The sequence below is a fragment of the Bos javanicus genome, chromosome 11 (genome assembly GCF_032452875.1).
Source record: "Bos javanicus breed banteng chromosome 11, ARS-OSU_banteng_1.0, whole genome shotgun sequence".
In the NCBI taxonomy this organism is placed as follows: Eukaryota; Metazoa; Chordata; class Mammalia; order Artiodactyla; family Bovidae; genus Bos; species Bos javanicus.
Genome location: NC_083878.1, coordinates 93,628,906 through 93,649,721, shown reverse-complemented (window position 1 = coordinate 93,649,721; position 20,816 = coordinate 93,628,906). Strand labels below are relative to the sequence as shown.

Here is a 20,816-nt window from a genome sequence, read left to right as displayed (position 1 = left end):
TGAATATTCACTGGAAGAATTGATGTTGAAGCTGAAACTCCAATACTTTGGCTACCTGATGTGAAAAAACTGACTCATTAGAAAAGACCCTAATGCTGGGAAAGATTGAAGGCAGGAAAAGAAGGGGACAACAGAGGATGAGATGGTTGGATGGCATCACTGACTCAATGAACATGAGTTTCAGCAAACTCAGAGAGATAAGTGATGGACAGAGAAGCCTGGTGTGCTGCAGTCCATGCGGTCACAAAGAGTAGGACATGACTTAGTGACTGAACAACAGCAACAATAATGTGGAAACAACTTGTGTTGTAAAGTTAAGCAAAAAGTTATATAATTGTATGTCCAATATTTTCTCATCAAAGTAAAAGACAAAAGGATAGTGAATGTTTCTTCTTTTTTCTATTTGTGTATCTTACAAATTTACTATAATATTTTTTTCTGAAGTACAGAAAAGCAAAATAAATCAGAATTTCAGAGGTAAATCATGAATCTGTCCAATAACTCATAGTCACTCTCTGTCACAGACTTAGTTCCAAACCCAAGTATATGATTTTGGACCAGCCACCATCTACATGTTCCAGGTTTCCTCTCCTAGAATTAGTCTTCCTCACTTATTCCCAGCAAAGAGTATGTCTTCTGGTTCAGTTTTGTCCCTGAATGGTTGAATCCCTTTGTTTCCAAATATGGGCTTGGTAGTGGTCTCTGAAGCTCAGGCACTTGGCCCTTCCAGATATTGTCAGCATTTCTTGTAGCTGAAAGCACAGGTTAGCTATAGACTGAATTGGTACTTGGGCTTCCTCCAAGAACCTGTATTTTATCTGATATCATCTTTTGATGATTCCCACTTTTTGGCTTGAATCTTCTTGGTCACATATATCCAATAATCAAGTCACCTTGCAGGGATTTCCGGTCACTCCTCTTCCAGGCTTTATCTCTGTCCTTGGCCAGTTGATCATATTCCAGTCCTGCAAGTCAGGCATTCTCCATATTTAAAATCTACTTGTGATGGTGATTGTCAGCCTAATTGAATCTGAGTTTTTCAAAATGACAACAAAGATATCCACAAAGAAGTCACGTCACAGAACCTGAGCTCCTAATCTGGTTCAGGACATTTTACAGAGTAGAACATTTTCCCCAGCTGAAGAATCTACACAAAGCTCCTTTTATGTCTCTGTTCCTCAGGCTGTAGATAAAGGAGTTCAGCATAGGGGTGACCATTGTGTACACCACAGATGCTGCCATCCCAGTGTCTGCTGAGTAGAATGATGTGGGCTGGAAATACACCAGAAAGAGTGTCCCATAGAAGAGAGTGACCACTGTCAGGTGAGAGCCACAGGTAGAGAAGACTTTGTGCTTCCCCCCAGCAGAGGGGATCCTGAGGATGGTGTGGATGATGTGGGCATAAGAGACCAGGACACAGGTGAGAGGGACCAGCCCCGAGAGGGCTGCTTCTGCAAACATCATGAGCTGAAAGATGTGAGTGTCTGAGCAGGCAAGTTTGAGGAGTGGGAGAAGGTCACAGAAGAAGTGTGGGATGGCATGGGAGGCGCAGAAGGAGAACTGAGACATGAGGAGACAGACGGAGAAGGCCAGGAGGTGGGAGCTGAGCCAGGATGCAGCGAGCAGCAGCAGGCAGCGCTGGGGCCCCATGATGGTGGTGTAGTGGAGAGGAAGGCAGATGGCCACGTAGCGGTCATAGGCCATCACAACCAGCAGGAAGTCATCCAGCAGAGTCAATTCCATGAAGAAGAACATCTGCACGAGGCACCCAGTGTGGGAGATGGTGTAGTGCTGTGTGTGGATGTTGAGCAGCACCTTGGGGACGATGGTGCAGGAGAAGCAGGTGTCGGTGAAGGACAGGTTGGCCAGGAAGAAGTACATGGGGATATGGAGGTGGGGGTCAGAGCTGATGGCCAGGATGATGAGCAGGTTCCCCAGCACGGTGACCAGGTACACAGCTAGGAAGAGCCCGAACAGGAGAGGCTGCTGCTCTGGGTGCTGAGAGAAGCCGAGGAGCAGGAAGTCAGAGGTGCTGGTTTAATTTGTAATGCTTATTTAAAGGAGAAAAATGCAAGGAAAATATTGCTTCAAAAACTTATATCATTCAAAGCCTTTGTCTGTTTTCTGTGTTTTTTCAAAGGTCACATAGATATATAGGTGTCTCTTGCTGGTGGGCATGTAAACATGTACAGATGTGAGAACTAAGCACAGTGACTGGGAGACTTCTTGGGAGATTCTGCATTTTAGTTGTATTCTAGGTTGTCCTGTAGACTTTCTGGTTGAGGGTTGAACTGGAGATTAGCTGGGAAGAAAATTCCCAAGTCTTAGTCCATGGCTGTTTTTTCAAATAGGAAAGCTATCCGTTTCACAGGCTTGTGAAATTTGAGTAAGATATCATGAAAGTGAAAGTGAAGTCGCTCAGTCGTGTCCGACTCTTTGCGACCCCATGGACTGTGGCCTACCAGGCTCCTCTGTCCATGGGATTCTCCAGGCAAGAATACTGGAGTGGGTTGCCATTTCCTTCTCTAAGGGATCTTCCCGACCCGGGAATTAAACCCAGGTCTCCGGCATTGTAGGCAGACGCTTTAACCTCTGAGCCACTAAAAAATTCTTAAGAATAGTCCTCTCTCTTTCTCTTTCTCTCTTTCTCTCTTTCTCTCTGTCTCTTGGATGTGTGTTTTGTTGAGGAGTAGAGAAGGGATACTAATTATATAGAAAGATCATAACTGTCACTTAGATATTCTTCATATGATGGGAATATCCTCTTTTCTTTTTGAAGATCCATCGAATAAGTGAATGTGGATGAAATTACTTTATAAGCTCAAAGGTATTTGACAAACAAGAGTTATCATCATCAACATTGTCAACATCTTCAGTCCTTAGGAATGTTGGCTTTGATGTCCTATAGTCTGGATGGACTTCTTTTCTAGCTGTGTAATCCTTTGAAAACTCCACATCCTGTTTTCTTTTTGCTTCAGTTTCCTCATCTGTAAATTGTGTGCATACTTTGTATACTTACTGTAGCTCATCAATGAGATGACATATTCAAAGCAGTAGCACAGAATAGGTGTTTAATAAACTATGATAATAGTTACTAATATTGCTAGAATCAGATAAAATGGAGCCTGGTGTCCTGATACACCAGAAAATATTAGAGGACATGCCTCCCCACTGTAAACCCTCACTGAATCTTATATTTTTGGGAATGATTTACTATCTGTCAGTCTCATTTTCTTCATCTATAAGATATGGACATAAACCGACCGTACAGGACTGTTGAGAATATCAAAACTCTAGGATCACTTAAAGGTTTTCTCAGGACCTGTGATATAAAATACACGATGAGAGTTTCTGCATTTGGATGGTGTGGGAAGATGAGCACACAAACAGGCAGTGGCAGCCAGGCCAATGTCATGCTCTTTGATGTGGTTATCCCTTCTGGGTCTGACACACCTTTATTTTCCACCAGCCCCCTTGTGAACTGTAATCTTGAACAAGTTTTCTCAGTCTTTCTGGCCTCAATTTCTGTATCTGCGCAAGGAGGATAATTAACAATACTGTGGTCGGGACTGAATTAGATAAGGATTGCACTGAGCTAGAACAATGGTTCATATCAAATGATCCTCAAATACAGCTTCCTCTGATATTGTTTTCTCTTGATGGAGTTGACAAAAGGAGGATGCTTTCTGGGGCAACCAACTAGTCCTCTATGTTTGTCCAGGACTTCCCTGCTTTCAAAATGAAACATCCCACTTCCAGGAAACTCCTTCAGTCCTGGGCAAGTTGAACTTGGTCATGGTCTGTGAGAAGTTGGGCTTTGAAACCTGTAAGGTTTCATATATGGAATTGTACATGCTACTGCCAACAGTGTCATCATCACCTCGGGTGGCAATGGTCTGACCTAGGAGTCATAACAAAGCATCCACTGTGACATGTGCAGACCCAGGTTTGAGTCCCAGCTGTACCATCTTGGTGGAAAACATGTAACTTATAAGAACCCCAGGTGTGAAATGAGCCTAAATAAGCCTACTTCACGTCATTCCAGGACTGAAGTTAAGAAGATGGACTAAGGCTTCCTGAACTATCAGTGGGTGTGGGGATTGTTACTGTCTTTGGGTGGTGGCAAAGAATGATTCTGAAAGTCACTCAGGGTAGAGTGAGCTGTGAGTGAATTGTCCAGCATCATGTAGGGATCCTGAGCACTGTTATTACAGCTACAATGTCTTAGCCTCTGCCAGGGGCTTGGGGACCACTAATCTACAGTGACTTCAGGCTAGACTCTGTAGAGGGTCATGAATATTGAATCAAGACCCTCCTCATGATGGATAAGAGAGCCAGATTGTATTTGAGTGAAAGTTGCTCTGACTCTATGCAACCCTATGGACTGTATCCTGCCAGCTCCTCTGTCCATGGAATTCTCCAGGCCAGAATACTGGAGTGGGTAGCTGTTCCCTTGTCCAGGGGATCTTCCCAACCCAGGGATCAAACCCAGGTCTCCCGCATTGCAGGCAGATTTTTTTATCGTCTGAATCACCAGGGAAGTATTTGGCTGAGAGTAAGGAAGGGGCTGGAGAAGGCAATTGCACCCCACTCCAGTACTCTTGCCTGGAAAATCCCATGGATGGAGGAGCCTGGTAGGCTACAGTCCATGGGGACACTAAGAATTGGACACGACTGAGTGACTTCACTTTCACTTTTCACTTTCATATATTGGAGAAGGAAATGGAAACCCACTCCAGTGTTTTTGCCTGGAGAATCCCAGGGATGGGGGAGCCTGGTGGGCTGCCGTCTATGGGGTCGCACAGAGTCGGACATGACTGAAGCGACTTAGCAGCAGCAGCAGCAGCAGCAGCAAGGAAGGGGCAATAAGGAATAGGGGAGGAGATGTGTGTGTGTGTGTGTGTGTGTGTGTGTGTGTGTGTTGACCAATGTCTCCCACCTCTACCACTCAGGTCTTACCTGGAAATTCTGACCATCCTCAGATCTCATCACCTTCACCAGGTGTTGGGTCTGCCTCACTTGTTTGGTTTGCCTACCTGTCTTCTCCTAAAGAGGACTGGCTAGAACCTCAGTTTTCTTCCTTCCCTGTAACAGCAGCACAGACTAAAGACCCAGGGCTGGAGCAGTCTGTCCTCAGGCACAGGGGCTAGGCGGAGCTGTGGGCTTTTCATATGGAGTATCTCCTGGGACTCACTCCCTGATCTCTTAGTTAGAGACAAGATGGGGCAAAAGTCCAGCCTCTCAGCTGTCCCCTTGGGGCCCTGGAGACCTGAGTCTTGGCAGTGTCAGACTGACCAGGCCTGGGAATCTGGATAGCACTCTACCTGATGCCCTTCCCCTGGCACAGGAGGGAGAGGACTGCATCACCCCGAACCCTAACCTACCGTGGAGTTCACATGCTGTAACCCAAATCCTTATAAAGAACACCTATCGTGTCCCAGAAAATAAACAATAACAAATGAAACTGAAGAGATTTGATGAAGTGTGGGCCACACAATCATAGTCTTCAAATTTCTACCATTCAATACATAGAACAGTTGTTCCCTGTGACTCAAAGGGTAGAGATGAAGCTCATTTGTAAAAATCTGCTAAATAATAGAGACACTTCTGTATACAGGATTTTCTTTATATTTTTTAAATTGTGAAATACATCATATATGAAAAAGAGTTTATAAACTATATAGGAATAGTTTTCTTATAGTTTTGCTATGCTACAGTAGAAAATGGCAACCTGCTCCAGTGTCCTTGACTGGAAAATTCCAGGGACAGAGGAGCTTGGTGGGCTACAGTCCATGGGATGGCAAAAAGTCAGACGGTACTGAGCGTACACACACAAACACACACACACACAGCTGCAACTCTGCACATATGCATGAATTGTGTATTGTTTCCCTATTTTTGTCTTTCGCATGACTGGAATCATTTTGCTTCTTTCACTTCTTTCTTTCTGAACTGTTTATATTAGTACTTTCTCATTTATATTAGTGCTTGTAGCAATAGGTCATTTTTTTTTAAATTGAAGTACAGGTGATTTATAATGTTGTGTTAAATTCTGCTGTACAGCAAAGTGATTCAGTTGAATTTTAGGACTGCAGCTAAGGGAATGTGGACTCTAATTATATTGTGTGATTGTACTGTATTATCCATTCTGATCTTTTTTCTTTTTCGGCCGCGCCACAAGACATGTGGAATCTTAGTTACCAGACCAGGGATCAAACATGTGCCTCCTGCAGTGGGAGAATGGAGTCTTAACCAGCGGACACCAGGGAATCCCTTCATTCTAATCTTAATGGACATTTGAGTTTGTTGCCAGGTTTTTGGCATTTCCCCCCAAAAGATTCTTCATCTCAAGTAGAACTCTTTTTCTCATTAAACAATGAGAAAACAATGTCATTTTCCATTGTTCACTTTTTCTTAAAAACATTTCTTCAGGGAAATTGGAGAAACTTTCAGACCACCATCCTCTAAAGAGAACAACTCCACAATAACAATCATCTATCATTCCTTTGTTCTACTACTGATATTTTAGTGACAGCCTAACCTTTATTATTTTAGCAGAAAAGACTAGAGAACTGGAATTTTCCTCCTTATTTCTTTTGTATTACGTTGTTAGATTGTTTCATAGGTGAGATAGGAAAAGCACAATAAATGAGGTCAGAACATCAATTTATTCCATTTGGAATGTCTGCACTCATGAATTCTTGTACAATCTCCTGGTGTGCCTGTTCAACTTTCCATACTAACAAGTAGAATTGTTTGCAAGGTATTGGTTAATGCCTTAGTTTGGGTCTTCTGAGAAGCAGATGCCAAGGTGCGATATGGTGTGTGAGATATTTGTTGAGGAGGTGGCAAGAGATATCAGAGAGAGCTTTCAAGCCTTGAGACCTGTGGAAGAAAAGAGAGAAGGAAAAAGGATGGGATAGAAAGAGTCTCAGACTGCAGCAAAGCGCCAAGAAAGTTTTGACTAGGCCAATGCAGGGTTGAGTGGTGGGGAAGGTGCCCCAGAATCAAAATTATACACCGGAAGAGTCCTGTAATTCTCTTCTGAAGGAGATAAACCTGCCGTGGTACCCCGGCATGCTGAATCATTGGCTAGGAGAAGCCTGTATAAACATGGCTTGTGCTGTTTACTGAAAAAAGGAAGAAGCACAACCCAAAAGTTGAGAATTATGTTTAATTGGGCAGAAATGTGTATGTGTGCATTCAGTTGCTCAGTTGTGTCTTATTCTTTGCGACCCTGCAGACTGTAACCCACCAGGCTCCTCTGTCTGTGGAATTATCCGGACAAAATCCTGGAGTGGGTTGCCATTTCCTTCTCCAGGAGATTTTCCTGACCTAGGGGTTGACCCACATCTCTTGCATCTCCTGTATTGGCAGGCGGATTCTTCACCACTAGCTAGGATATGGAGAACTTAAGCCTGGGAGGCATCTTCTTAGGTAGCTCTGAGGGACTGTTTCAAAGAGATAAGGGAAGATTTGTGAGTTGACCTGTGTAACTAATATTTAAAACACCTGACTCAGGAAGTTTCTCCTTGCTTTCCATCAGGACACGTATTGCCCAGTCCTGGTCATGTATGTGTCACACAAGAGCCCGAGACTGTGAAAGAAAAAGAAGGAAACTATGTGTAGTGCAGTAAGTCATCAATACTCATGTCTTACTTGTTTTTACCAAAGTATAATAACCTCGTATTGCGGGTGTCTCCTTTCCCTTACTGAGCTGTGATTAATTTTGAAGACAGGAGCTACCATTGATATATCCTCGCAATATTTTCATATTTTGCCATTTTGAAACTGAATAAAATTCCTAGCACAGAGCAGGTGTTTCATAAATTCTTTTTTAAAAAGATTTATTTATTTATATTTGGCTGCACCAGGTCTTAGTTGTGGCATGTGGGGTCTAGTTCTCTGACCAGGGATCGAACCTGGGTCCCCTGCTTTGGGAGTTCAGAGTCTTGGCCACTGGACCACCAGGGAAGTCCCTGTTTCATAAGTTCGCATTGAATGAATGAATGCTGAGGTGTACCTCTAGAAGTTATGCTAGTTGGTCTTCCTCATCAGTTTTTTCATAGCCTGTTTCATGTCTTTGTTCCTAAGGCTATAGATAAAAGGGTTCAGCATGGGGATAACTACTGTATAGATGACAGTGATCACACGGTCCTTCGTCACTGAGTAGGTGGATGAGGGGCGGATGTACACAGATATTACAGTTCCATAGAATAGTGCCACAACCGTGAGGTGGGACCCACAGGTGGAGAAGACCTTGTACCTGCCTCTCCCAGAAGGGACTCTCAGAACAGCATGGATGATATAAACATAAGAGACAGTAATGAAGATGAAGGGACTCATGATCACAAAGGAGCCCTCTGTGAAGGCCAAGAGCTCATTGAGAGAGGTGTCAGAGCAGGAGAGCGTCAGCAGAGGCTGGACATCACAGAAGAAGTGGTGGATGACGTTGGGCCCACAGAAGGAGAGGCGGGCCATAAGGATGGTGTGGGTGAAGGAGTGGAGGTGGGATACCAGCCAGGATGCTGTCACGAGCTGGAGGCAGCATCTGGGGTTCATAGTGGTGGTGTAACGTAGTGGGTGGCAGATGGCCACGTAGCGGTCCAAGGCCATGGCAGCCAGGAGGAAGCTGTCAGTGATCCCAAAGGCCACAAAAAAATACATCTGGGCCAGACACTGGGCGAAGAGGATGGCCTTTCTCTGAGTCAGCACGTTCAGTAACATTTGTGGCACGATGACAGTTGTAAAGCAGATGTCTACCAGGGACAAGTTGGAGAGGAAGAAGTACATGGCGGTGTGGAGGTGGGCATCCCCCCGGACGGCTGCAATGATGACCGAGTTGCCTCCCACATTGACCAGGTACATGGCCAGGAAGCTGGCAAAGAGCCACACCTGCTGTTTGGGGTCACTGGTCAGTCCCAGAAGGAGGAATTCAGTGATGTGGCTCTGGTTTCCCCTCATCACTGATCTCCTGCAAATAAAAAATATAAAGGACTATTAGGTGTGTGTTGTGTGGCTTGGGGTCTTCAGTCTGCTAGAGGAGATATTGCATAATTTATTCCAGCTTGTGCAACCCATGAAGGGAATTATTCATGTAGACCATCATATATTCTATGATATAACTTCATATGGTTGGTCTTCGCATACCTTGATTTCAATTCCAACTTTGTGTCGGACTCATCTTGAACAGGATGCTGCAATTCCTGTTCCTTGTCCAAAAGATAAAACTTGTAATATCCATCTCCTTTGGTTAAATGGTAAAGGTCTAAAAAAAGTGTTCAGAAAGGATAAGTTTGCTTGATTTCCCAAGCTGTATCTAAGATATCGTTTTGCTGTGTCTGGCCTCAGTTATTAATCAGTATGCTAATCTTCAGCTGCCTCCTGGCCAGATGATTCTGGTGATGGACACTCAGTTCCATCAGCGTGGGGATCTGTCAGGGTGAATGGCAAATTGGAGAAATATTTCTGGCAGAGGGAGCCTATTTAACCAACATTAAATTTGGTGATTTATGCAGGTGGATGGACATCAAAGAAGAAATAGAGGAACTAAGAGGCAAGTGCTCTTATAGGCAAGAAGCATCCATAGGGTGGTAGTGTGGGCCACGGAAATGTGAGAAGATGCAGCATTCTGGCAAAAAGCAGTGACCTTATTAGGAAGATGCTGAGCCTCAGGAATAGGTCATTTCTGTCCCCAAAGGCAAGAACAGGGGACACTGAGCCAAGGCTCCAGTCTGGCAGGAACTGATGCCCTAGTCGTCTATCTACCAAGTTGGAACTCAGTTAAAAGGGAGCAAGACCAGAACTGATTGGGACATAGAGTATGAAGCAGCCAGCAGCCATCTGGGTCGATACTGGGACCACTGAGTTACAGAACACACACTCCCTGTGTCCACCCTTTCTAGGGACAGGATTATTTTCAGAGAAAACAGCAGAAAGGAAAGCCTACAAGTGGTGGTCAAATACTCCCAGAAAAGAGAGGACAGAGTTAGAGATGCAGATTTTGAGTTAGAGGAAGTCCACATCCTGTGGGCTTCCCAGGCGGTGCTAGTGGTAAGAAACCCACCTGTCAAGGCAGGTAAAAGGCGTGGGTTTGATCCTTGGTTTGGGAAAATCCCCTGAAGTAGGGCATGGCAACCCACTCCAGTATTCTTGCCTGGAGAATCCCCATAGCCAGAGGAGCCTGACCGGCTACAGTCCATGGGGTCACAAAGAGTCGGACACGACTGAGGCGATTTAGTATGCATGCATGGCACATCCTGTATGCCTTGTGTCCTCAGAATCTTTCTGATCCTTTTGAAGGGTCAAAAGCAAACAGAAGTACTAATGATACATTTTTGACGCTTAGTGATCTTGAATAAAAGTCCCTGCCCTGCTTAGGAGAACTCAGACTTTTAGTTTCTCCTTTAGTACACTAACACGTAGGTGCATACAGTAGCATTGTTTTCTGAAGCATTTCCTTTCTCTCTGAGATACTTAGTGCTTGGTCCAAATTGAAAGGGACCACGAGGACAGGGACACCACCTGGAGAGTTTTATGATGAAAGCACTACCAAGGCAGGGTTCAAGTCTGTTGCACTCCCCATTGTTTTAAGTGACTTGCATAGGACTTGGCTAATGGTAGCTGCATAATGAATCCTGACAGGTTCAATCAGATACATCACCCCTGATCACCCCTTGCAAGATTGTGGGTTTTACACTAGCAACTTGGAGACTAGTCTCCAGGGATCAGGAGAGTCGATGGGAAAATTTGGTGATTTGGGAATTGGTTCTGGTTCAGATACTTGCTACTTCCCCTGGGAATATTTCTATGTTTCCATCTATTTTCTCACCTGAAAAATGGGAAAAATAAAATATCATTTCTATAAGTTTATTATTCAGTTCAAATAAGATGGCTTATTTGATAGTGGTGAGGTTGTACAACATTATGAATGTATTGAATACCACTAAACTGCACACTTAAAAAGGGTTAAAATGGCCATTTTATGCTACATATATCTTACCATAATAAAAAAGAATGTATTGTTACCAAAAAAAATGGCATATTTGAAAAGTGTTTGAGATCTACACTCAAGTCCCATGGGCAGAAGAGCCTGGTGAACTATAGTCCATGGGGTTGCAAAGAGTCAGACATTACTAAGTGAAATCTACAAGTTTCTATGCAAATATTATTTATACTACTATCAATATTTCTTTCTAGTATTCTGTACCAAAGTGGGTACAGCTAAAAAATAGTAGATGCAGTCTAGAGGGAGCCAGGCAGAAGGTAAGGGGGCTAGTGTGTTTAGGGGGAGGAGACTGAAGTGGTCATTGGAAGGCAGATAAGTACTAAGGAGGTGAGGAAAGAACAACAGAGTGCATACCTAGGACTAAATTGGTCTTTCCAGGGAAACAAGGTATTAATTAATTGAAAAAATAGAAATGGTAATCAAAACCATTTTCCTCTCAAAAAACCTCAGTCCCAAATGGTTTTAAGGTAAATTATACCAAAGTTTCAAGAACATTTCATGATAAGTAATCCTGCTCCTACATGGATATCCTGGAGAAATTTCCATCCAGGCAGATAAAAGCTTATGGATGAAGATATTCTTGTACACTCATTCATGGTCATGGGGAGCTTGTGGCAATCTGGGTGTCCATCACTGGGATGGCAAATGTGACAGAAGAGTACTGAGGGGTACAATGCACCTGTTTATTTATTTATTTAATTTTATTTATTGGCCAGGCCACGGGGTATGTGGGATCTTAGCTCCCCCATCAGGGATCAAACCTGTGTCCCCTGCATTGAAAGATGAAGTCTTAACCACTGTACCACTAAGGAAGTCCCCAATGCAGCTGTTTAGAAGCAACTGATGAGAAGTATTGATAGCAACACTGGTATATTTTGAAAACATAATCTGAGTGAAAAAGTAAGACAATAAATGAGATCTATAACACAAAATGGTTTATATACATTAAAAATGCAACACTGTGATACTCATTTCATAGTGTATATCAAAATATCACATGATATAGCTTAAAATATTTCAAAATGCAACAAATCAGAACGTCTGTCTATACACAGAGTTAAACATTAAGCATGTCACCATGGATGAGGGCAGGGGGAGTGGGGTGTTGGTATATAAATTCATGTGTGATTGAGGAAGCAAATAAAATAAGAAAGGGGCCCAGTGTTGGCAATATGAACTGAGGTGTGTGGTTAATTTACTCCTTTGCATCTGAACTCTATGAATACTGTATCATAGGAAAAGAATACTGTATCAAGTCTTAACTTGAACTCAGGGAACTTCTCTTCCTTCTACTTCTTGGAGCATGAACCCATCAGGAACACAGATGCCAGGTTATCCAACTGCAGCATTTCTGGTAAACAGTGCCCACCGCCTCCTAAACTGTGTCCCTTGATCCTTTGTAAACAAAACTGGATTACGTCTATGTCTTGGATTGAAATGCCAGAGCCAAAGATTCTACTAAGCCTGGCAGTACCAGCATCCTCTGTTAGCTGACTTTACTCTTTGCTAGTGATGTTAGTTATGCTTTTCCTTCATGGTTTGCTTCACCAATTCATAATTCACTCAGCACATTTTCACTGCATGCCAACCACGGAGCTCAGAAGAACCACTATGGCCATTCTGATGTTTGAAAATAGCAACATGTCCCCAGGCTTATTCTCTGGGTGAAATTTTCCCCAGTCTCTTCCAAACCTTACCCAGTAGGACTTGGCATCATTCCACTGTCTATAGTCACCTTTTTGAACTACTGGTTGGCATGGCTGAAGCTCCCTATGTGATGGCCAAGTATTTCCTTTTAGACTGTAAATTTCTGGGGGATATTTGTAAAATTTTAGGTTGCTGATGATGAAAATGATCTTAAGAAGTTATACAGTTCATAGGTTTCTGAACTGTGCTTTCATGGGGGACTCAGAGACCACACCAGGAGGGGCTGAGAAGCTGAATGTAATTCTGAATGGGAGAGACTCTAGGTCTCTTCCTCTTTCACTGGAGAAATTCTTCTATCTAGTGTTTTACACACTGCATTACTTCAAGAAATATTAGGAAGACGTATTTGAAAATAACATACTCGCTTTATGTAGGCAGAACTTGAGGCTCAGAAAGGAGTGATTCACCCAATACCTCAATCCTGGGTTCAAGCCTTGGGTCAGGAAGATCCTCTGGAGAAGGGCATGGAAACCCACTCCAGTATTCTTGCCTGGAGAATCCCATGGGCAGAGGAGCCTGGTGGGCTACAGTTCATGGGGTCACAAAGTCAGACATGACTGAAAGACTAACACTGCTCAATATCCCTTTACTAGTCTCATGGGTCAACTTATGGCCCATGCTATTCTGAAGATGCTCAGAGGCCATAGCATCTGGAGTCTTCCTCAGTAGCCCTCGTTTTGGGGACAACCAGGGGCTAGGTTGGGTCAACAGTAGCTGGGTTCTATGTGACAGCTTCAGGGCAGTTACATCTATCCCATCTTAAGTACAGAGCTTCTTTCCTTGGGGTCTTACCCACCAAGAACAAATCCTTCTTGTGTTTATATAAATGGGGAAGGAGAAACAGAGAAGTGTGGAGAACATTGGACCTGGTTTGTGGTCTCAGCCATGCTGAGCCTCATGTTATGTCCTTGTAAAAAGAGGGTGTTTTGCAAGATGATCTCTCAGTTTCTAATACATAAGAATTTGTAGGATTTAGGCATAATGATGAGGTTCAATATAATGGCTACTTACTCAGAAAAGGGATGATGATCTTGGGTGTGGCCATTAACGAGTCCAGGCATTTTCTCTTCAGTCTCATTGGCCTTGGTGATTAGGGGAGGAAGACGGAGGAATGGAGGTCAGTAGAGCTCCCATATCAAGTGAGGAAAGAAAATTTCCAGGCTTCAGGCGGGAGCTGATGGGACTCACTAGACCCTGAGAATTGTTGTGAGTGTAGTTGTCATCTCAGACACCTCTCTCTCTCCCTTTAGAGAAGTAATCTTTCAATGTAGCCCCAGGCATCTGGGACCCAAGGCTGTCTCCCCTCCTTAGCTACCACCACTGGCCTCTGAAGATTTACTCCAATGATGAGTAAGAGTGGGGACCCAAAAGGAGGTGATTGTCCTCTACATGACTTCACCCCAAGGAGACACACAGTCATTCCATCTAGCAATCTACCACCCCCAGGGAGCTCATTAAGAAGGAAGGCTTGGGAGAAGAGTAAAGACTATGGAAACTTAGGATTCTGGGGTGACAAGTTTCTTCAAATCTTTGATAATTAATGGCTTATTATTATTATGACTTTAAGGGTGTGGAGGTAGATAACTAGAGAAGGCTTGGACCTGGGGCCATCCCTGGGATGGAGGAATGATGTGTGGTACTGTGGAAAGGATCTTGAGAGTGCAGATTCCTGGGCTCTCGTCAGCCAATTAGTTGTGATTTGGGGCAAACTCTTAGCCTCTCTGAATTTTAGGTTCGTTATTTATGGGTTTTTTTAGTACTTGTGTACCAGAGAGTATTGACTGGAGAATTACATAAGCTCAAGAATGAGAATATGTTCACATAGTAATAACCACGTATTGAACAATTATGTGGCATTTTATATACAGCTCTTCAAGTGCAGTACCCTTGTTTTAACAAATGAGGGAAATGAGACTCAATCTCACCAGATAATTTGCCCAAAGTCACATAGGTTGGAAGTACTGCAGCTAAGTTCAAATTCAAGGGTGTTGCTCCTAAATTCCACACTTCCTCTACTTGGTCATGCAGAAACTACACCTGAGAATGTCTGTGATGACTCCCTCACTGTTGTGAAGTGGTATCCCATTATAGTTTTGATTTGCATTTCTCTAGTAATTAGTGACATTGAGCATCTTCATGTGTCTATATGTGTTGGCCATCTATATGTCTTCGTTGAAGAAAGGTCTATTTAGGAATTCTGCCCGTTTTTTTATTGAGTTGTTTTGTTGTTGTTGTTACTATTGTTGAGTTGTATGAAATGTTTGTATATTTTGGAAATTAAGCCCTTGTCAATCACATCATTGGCATTTTCTCCCAGTCCATAGGTTGTCTTTCATTTTGTTTATGGCAACTGGGAGAAAATACCAAAGTAACTGGGAGAAAATGCCAAAGATGTGACTGACAAGGGCTTAATTTTTGTGAGAGGGCCTCCTGGGTGGTGCTAGTGGTAAAGAATATGCCTGCCAAAGCAGGAGACATAAGAGATGCTGGTTTGATCCCTGGGTCAGGAAGATCCCCTGGAGAAGGAAATGGCAGCCCACTCCAGTATTCTTGCCTGGAGACTTCCATGGACAGAGGAGCCTGGTGGGCTACAGTCCATAGGGTCACATAGTCAGACACGACTGAAGCTGACTTAGCACACAGCATGTTCTGTGAGAAGGCTTTAAGTTTTATTAGGTCTCATTTGTTTATTCTTGCTTTTATTTCTATTGCCTTGGGAGACTGATCTAAGATGCATATTTTTTTAGCTTTGTTGAGTTATACTTGACAAATACAAACTGTATGTTTAAGTTGTACTATTTGATGTTGTGATATATGTGTAGGTTGTGAAATGATCACCACAATCAAGCTAATTAACATTCATCACCTCATATAGTTACTTTTAGTGTCTGTGTGTTTGTGTGTGGTGAGAACACTTAAGATTTACCTTCTTAGCAGATTTCAAGTATACAAGACAGTATCATTAACTTTAGTCACCATGTTCTACATTAGATGTCTGTAATTTATTTGCTGACATAACTGAAACTTGGGCTTCCCTGGTGACTCAGAGGGCAAAGCATCTGCCTGCAATGCAGGAGACCCAGGTTCGATCCCTGGGTCAGGAAGATCCCCTGGAGAAGGAAATGGCAACCCACTCCAGTATTCTTGCCTGGAGAATCCCATGGACGGAGGAGACTGGTAGGCTACAGTCCACAGGATCGCAAAGAGTCAGATACGACTGAGTGAGTTCACTTTGTTAACTGAAACTTAGTACTCTTTGGCAAACTTTGCATAATTCTTAACAATTAAGACATTACCAATTGAGGCACTTTTAATGCATATCAGATATTATTTTCTCATAATTTCATACACTATCTTTCACTACCACAAATAATATGCATTGAGTACATTCTGAGGTTTTGTGCTGATTGCTTTCTAGTCATCATTGCTTTCAGTCTCTACAATAGCACACTGAGGGATGTCCTATTATTTATTTATTTATTTTTGTGTTTAAGTCATGTATAGCCCTTTTGCAACCCCAGGAAATGTAGCCCACCAGTCTTCTCTGTCCATGGGATTTCCCAGGCAAGAATACTGCAGTGGGTTTCCATTTCCTTCTCCAGGGGATCTTCCTGACCCAAGTATCAAACCTGCATCTCCTGCATTGGCAGGCAAATTCTTTACCACAGAGCCATCAGGGAATTACACCTATTTATTTTTTATTTCTACAATAAAAGTTTACCTCTTGTTGACACAAAGTTCAATGTGAATGTGACTTCCATGCAGTCCTTCAGGGTCCCAGGATTCCTCCTTCTTGCAGCTCTACCCCATCTATTTCCTCAGGGGCATCTCTTCAGCTAGTATTTTTATTAAGAGAGAGGGTTGCAGGTGAGGAGACTTGAATGGATCAGGCTGAAAAGTGGTGTGTATCCTTTCCATCCACATTCTTTTGACTAGAGCTCAGTTACATGGCCACACTTAACTATAAGAAAAGCTGGGAAATATGGGCCATTTCTGTACTCAAGATGAAAAGGTCATGGGTTTTGAGTGTCATTTCATTAAAGCCTGAACATGGAGAGAAACAGAAGTGTAGCTATGCCCAAGAATCTGAGGGAAAGCATTTCAGACAGTGAAAATGGTCAATTCAAATGTCCTGAGGTGGGAGCAATCCATGTTTATTTAACGAATACCAGAGATCAATGTTTCTGTGCAGGAGTACATTAGAGAGCAAACAACAATATGTGAAGGCAGAAAGCTAGGGGCCAGATCATGTAGGATCTGGTGGCTATGACAAGGCTTTGGCTATTTCTCTGAGTGCAGTAGGAAGCCTTGGGTCATTGCACAGGTTTTAGCAGTGGAAGAGCATGATCTAACTTATATTTTTGCTTCCAAAGTTTTAGGTTGAAAAATTTCAAATTCACATAAAAATAGAGAGAAGATAACAACGAACTCTTATCTATCCTTCACATAGGTCCACAGATTGTTAACTTTTCCCCCACACTTGTTTTATCCCTTTCTATAAATTTCTACTATTTATTTTTTGGTGAACTAGCTGAAAGTAAGTTGAAGACAACATGCCCTTCTCCTTTAAATACTTCGGCAGGCATCTTCCACAAAACCCCAGAATAATAATTGTATAAGAGAAAATAAACACAGATCCTACATGATATCCAACCTGTGGTCCAATTTTTTCAATCTAGTCCCCAATCAAGGTAAATGTGTTGCATTTGATGGTTATATTTCTTTTGTCTCTTTTAATAATGGGAAAACATCTCCCCCCTTAATTTTCTTTTTTTGGTTTATTCATTTTTCCTGACATTGCAGAGTGCAGGTCAGTTGCTTTGCTGAATGTTTAACATTATCTATTTGTTTGCACATGATTAGATTTATATTTAATATTTGGTCAGAATATTACAAGGGAGATATTGTGTACCTCTGGTTCCATCGCATCAGTTGGGAAAGAGGGTCAGGTCCACTATTCAAGAAAGTTTGATTACTTTGTTAAGTTACTGACCAGCAGATGTTTCATTGTAAAGGCAAAGTTTCTCTTTTCTAATTAGTAAGAAGTCAATGGTGGGTATCATAGAAGGAAATGACAACCCACTCCAGTACTCTTGCCTGGAAAATCCCATGGACAGAGGAGCCTGGTAGGCTGCAGTCCATGGGGTCGCTAAGAGTAGGACATGACTGAGCGACTTCACTTTCACTTTTCACTTTTGTGCATTGGAGAAGGAAATGGCAACCCACTCCAGTGTTCTTGCCTGGAGAATCCCAGGGATCGGGGAGCCTGGTGGGCTGCCGTCTATGGGGTTGCACAGAGTTGGACACGACTGAAGCGACTAAGCAGCAGCAGCAGCAATGGTGGATATTTGAAACTGTGTGACTATCCATTTTTTTTCCCCTAACACCTTTCTACTTAATGGTTATATCTTAGTTTTAGGTGAAAGACTCTTGCCTGAATCAATCATTTCATTTGCATATTTTACCCATATTACTTGTGAAGAGACTGAAGTTCAGAGACATGAAGTGACATTCCTTAGATCAAAGTGCTGGTCAATGGTAGAGCTAAGATTCAAACATAGAGCTTTTTAGCCAGAGCTCAGGCTCTTGACTACTTTATTACTTTCTTGATGTTGTTCTAACAAATTAGTGGTTTAAAGTGATACAAATGTATTCTCTTATATACTTATGAAAGTTAGAAGTCTAAATTTAAAGTAAGAGTAAGGCTGCATTCCTTCTGGAATCTTCTGAGGAGAATTTGTTTCCTTGCCTTTTGCAGTTCCCAGAGACCACCTATATTTCTTAATTTCTGGCCCTTTCCTCTTCTCACACTAATGTCTTGCTTCTGAAGCAGAGGTTTCCCAGAAGAAGCAGTGGCTTCCCTGGTGGCTCAGAGGGTAAAGCGTCTGCCTACAATGTGGGAGACCCGGGTTTGATCCCTGGGTTGGGAAGATCCCCTGGAGAAGGAAATGGCAACCCACTCTAGTACTCTTGCCTGGAAAATCCCATGGACAGAGAAGCCTGGTAGGCTACACATGGGGTCACAAAGAGTCAGATGTGACTGAGCAACTTCACTTTTCTGAAGCAGAATCTGGTCTCTGTACTCGACACTGAACTATATCTCAGAGACAGAATTTTGAGTGAAGTTGGTAAGAATAGCTTTATTGCTTTGCCAGGCAAAAGGGGTCACAGTGGGATAAGGCCCTCAGGACTGTGTGTCAACCTGGAAGGGGTAGTGAGGAGTTTTATAGTAATGGTTCTGAGAAATAGAGTATTTCCTGTCACATCAATAAACTAGGCTGTCACAGATATCAGCACTTCCAGTCCTCCAAACTTGAATTTCTGAGCCCCATGAGCACCCAGGAAGGAGAATAATACCTGTTATCTGGGAGATATCAGGCTGCAGCCATTTCCTATGGTGAACACTGAGAAGCTTGTGGCGAGGGGAGTGTGAAAAACAGGATACTGGCCCCAGATATCTGAGAGGCATATGTAAGGAATGATTTCAGTGAGCCCAGACTCTTGCATCTTCCCATACATAGAAAGTGCTACATTCCTTAACTTGAGATATCTGGTTTTCCTGAATTAGCAATATTCTTTTGATCAGACTACCTTCCCTTTGATGCAAACTTCTATATAACCTGATTCCTCCAGTTGCCGTCTTGGAGCAGTGCTCTCAGGGTTACCTGAGATGCTGTCTTCCAGGCTTGGAGTCCTAAAAATGTCCACTGAATGAAACATAACTCTCAGCTTTTAGGTTGCAATTGTTTTTAAGCTGACAATTCAAAGAGGAGGTGATCAACTCGGAAATTCTTCTGATTGGTTGGTAGTGAGGTAAATGACAGTGTCATCAACCTTCTGGTTTCAACTGGCCTGGGGTCTAAGTGCTTGTGAGCAGCATACTGTTAACTTCTCTTACCTGGTGGAGGTTTCAGTATCTGCAAAAGAGCTCAGATATTGTTCTCAGTTCAGTTCAGTCGCTCAGTCATGTCCAACTCTTTGCGACCCCATGAATTGCAGCATGCCAGGCCTCCCTGTCCATCACCAACTCCTAGAATTCACTCAAACTCATGTCCATTGAGCCGGTGATGCCGTCCAGCCATCTCATCCTCTGTCATCCCCTTCTCCTCCTGCCCCCAATTCCTCCTAGCATCAGAGTCTTTTCCAATGAGTCAACTCTTCGCATGAGGTGGCCAAAATATTGGAGTTTCAGCTTCAGCATCAGTCCTTCCAACGAACAACCAGGACTGGTCTCCTTTAGGATGGACTGGTTATGTCTCCTTACACTCCAGGGGACTCTCAAGAGTCTTCTCCAACACCACAGTTCAAAAGCATAAATTCTTCGGCACTCAGCTTTCTTCACAGTCCAACTCTCACATCCATACATGACCACTGGAAAAACAATAGCCTTGACTAGATGGACCTTTGTTGGCAAAGTAATGTCTCTGCTTTTGAATATGCTATCTAGGTTAGTCATAACTTTCTTTCCAAGGAGTAAGTGTCTTTTAATTTCATGGCTGCAGTCACCATCTGCAGTGATTTTGGAGCCCCCCAAAATAAAGTCTGCCACCGTTTCCACTGTTTCACCATCTATTTCCCATGAACCAATGGGATCAGATGCCATGATCTTAGTTTTCTGAATGTTGAGCTTTAAGTCAACTTTTTCACTCTCCTCTTTCACTTTCATCAAGAGGCTTTTTAGTTCCTCTTCACTTTCTGCCATAATGGTGGTGTCATCTGCATATCTGAGGTTATTGATATTTCTCCCAGCAATCTTGATTCCAGCTTGTGCTTCTTCCAGCCCAGCATTTCTCATGATGTACTCTGCATAGAAGTTAAATAAGCAGGGTGACAATATACAGCATTGACGTATTCCTTTTCCTATTTGGAACCAGTCTGTTGTTCCACGTCCAGTTCTAACTGTTGCTTCCTGATCTGCATATAGGTTTCTCAAGAGGCAGGTCAGGTGGTCTGGTATTCCCACCTCTTTCAGAATTTTCCGCAGTTTATTGTGATCCACACAGTCAAAGGTTTTGGCATAGTCAATAAAACAGAAATAGATGTTTTTCTGGAACTCTCTTGCTTTTTCGATGTTCCAGCTGATGTTGGCAATTTGGTCTCT

General features: G+C 42.9%; 1 protein-coding gene and 1 pseudogene across 1 annotated transcript; both read right to left on the bottom strand.

Annotated features, from left to right (window-relative positions):
* Window positions 1–1,113: 1,113 nt before the first annotated feature.
* LOC133256625 (olfactory receptor 1G1-like) lies at window positions 1,114–7,079 on the bottom strand (annotated as a pseudogene).
* Window positions 7,080–7,884: 805 nt separating this feature from the next.
* Window positions 7,885–9,058, bottom strand: LOC133256575 (olfactory receptor 1L6-like). Its single transcript, XM_061431367.1, has one exon. It carries the CDS (start codon window positions 8,962–8,964, stop codon window positions 8,038–8,040), a length of 927 nt encoding a protein of 308 aa, XP_061287351.1. The 5' UTR covers window positions 8,965–9,058; the 3' UTR covers window positions 7,885–8,037.
* Between the last annotated feature and the right edge of the window lie 11,758 nt (window positions 9,059–20,816).

What these genes read in the sequence shown, in the direction of transcription:
- LOC133256575 (XM_061431367.1), bottom strand. Translation starts at nt 8,964, where the DNA reads ATGAGGGGAAACCAGAGCCACATCACTGAATTCCTCCTTCTGGGACTG.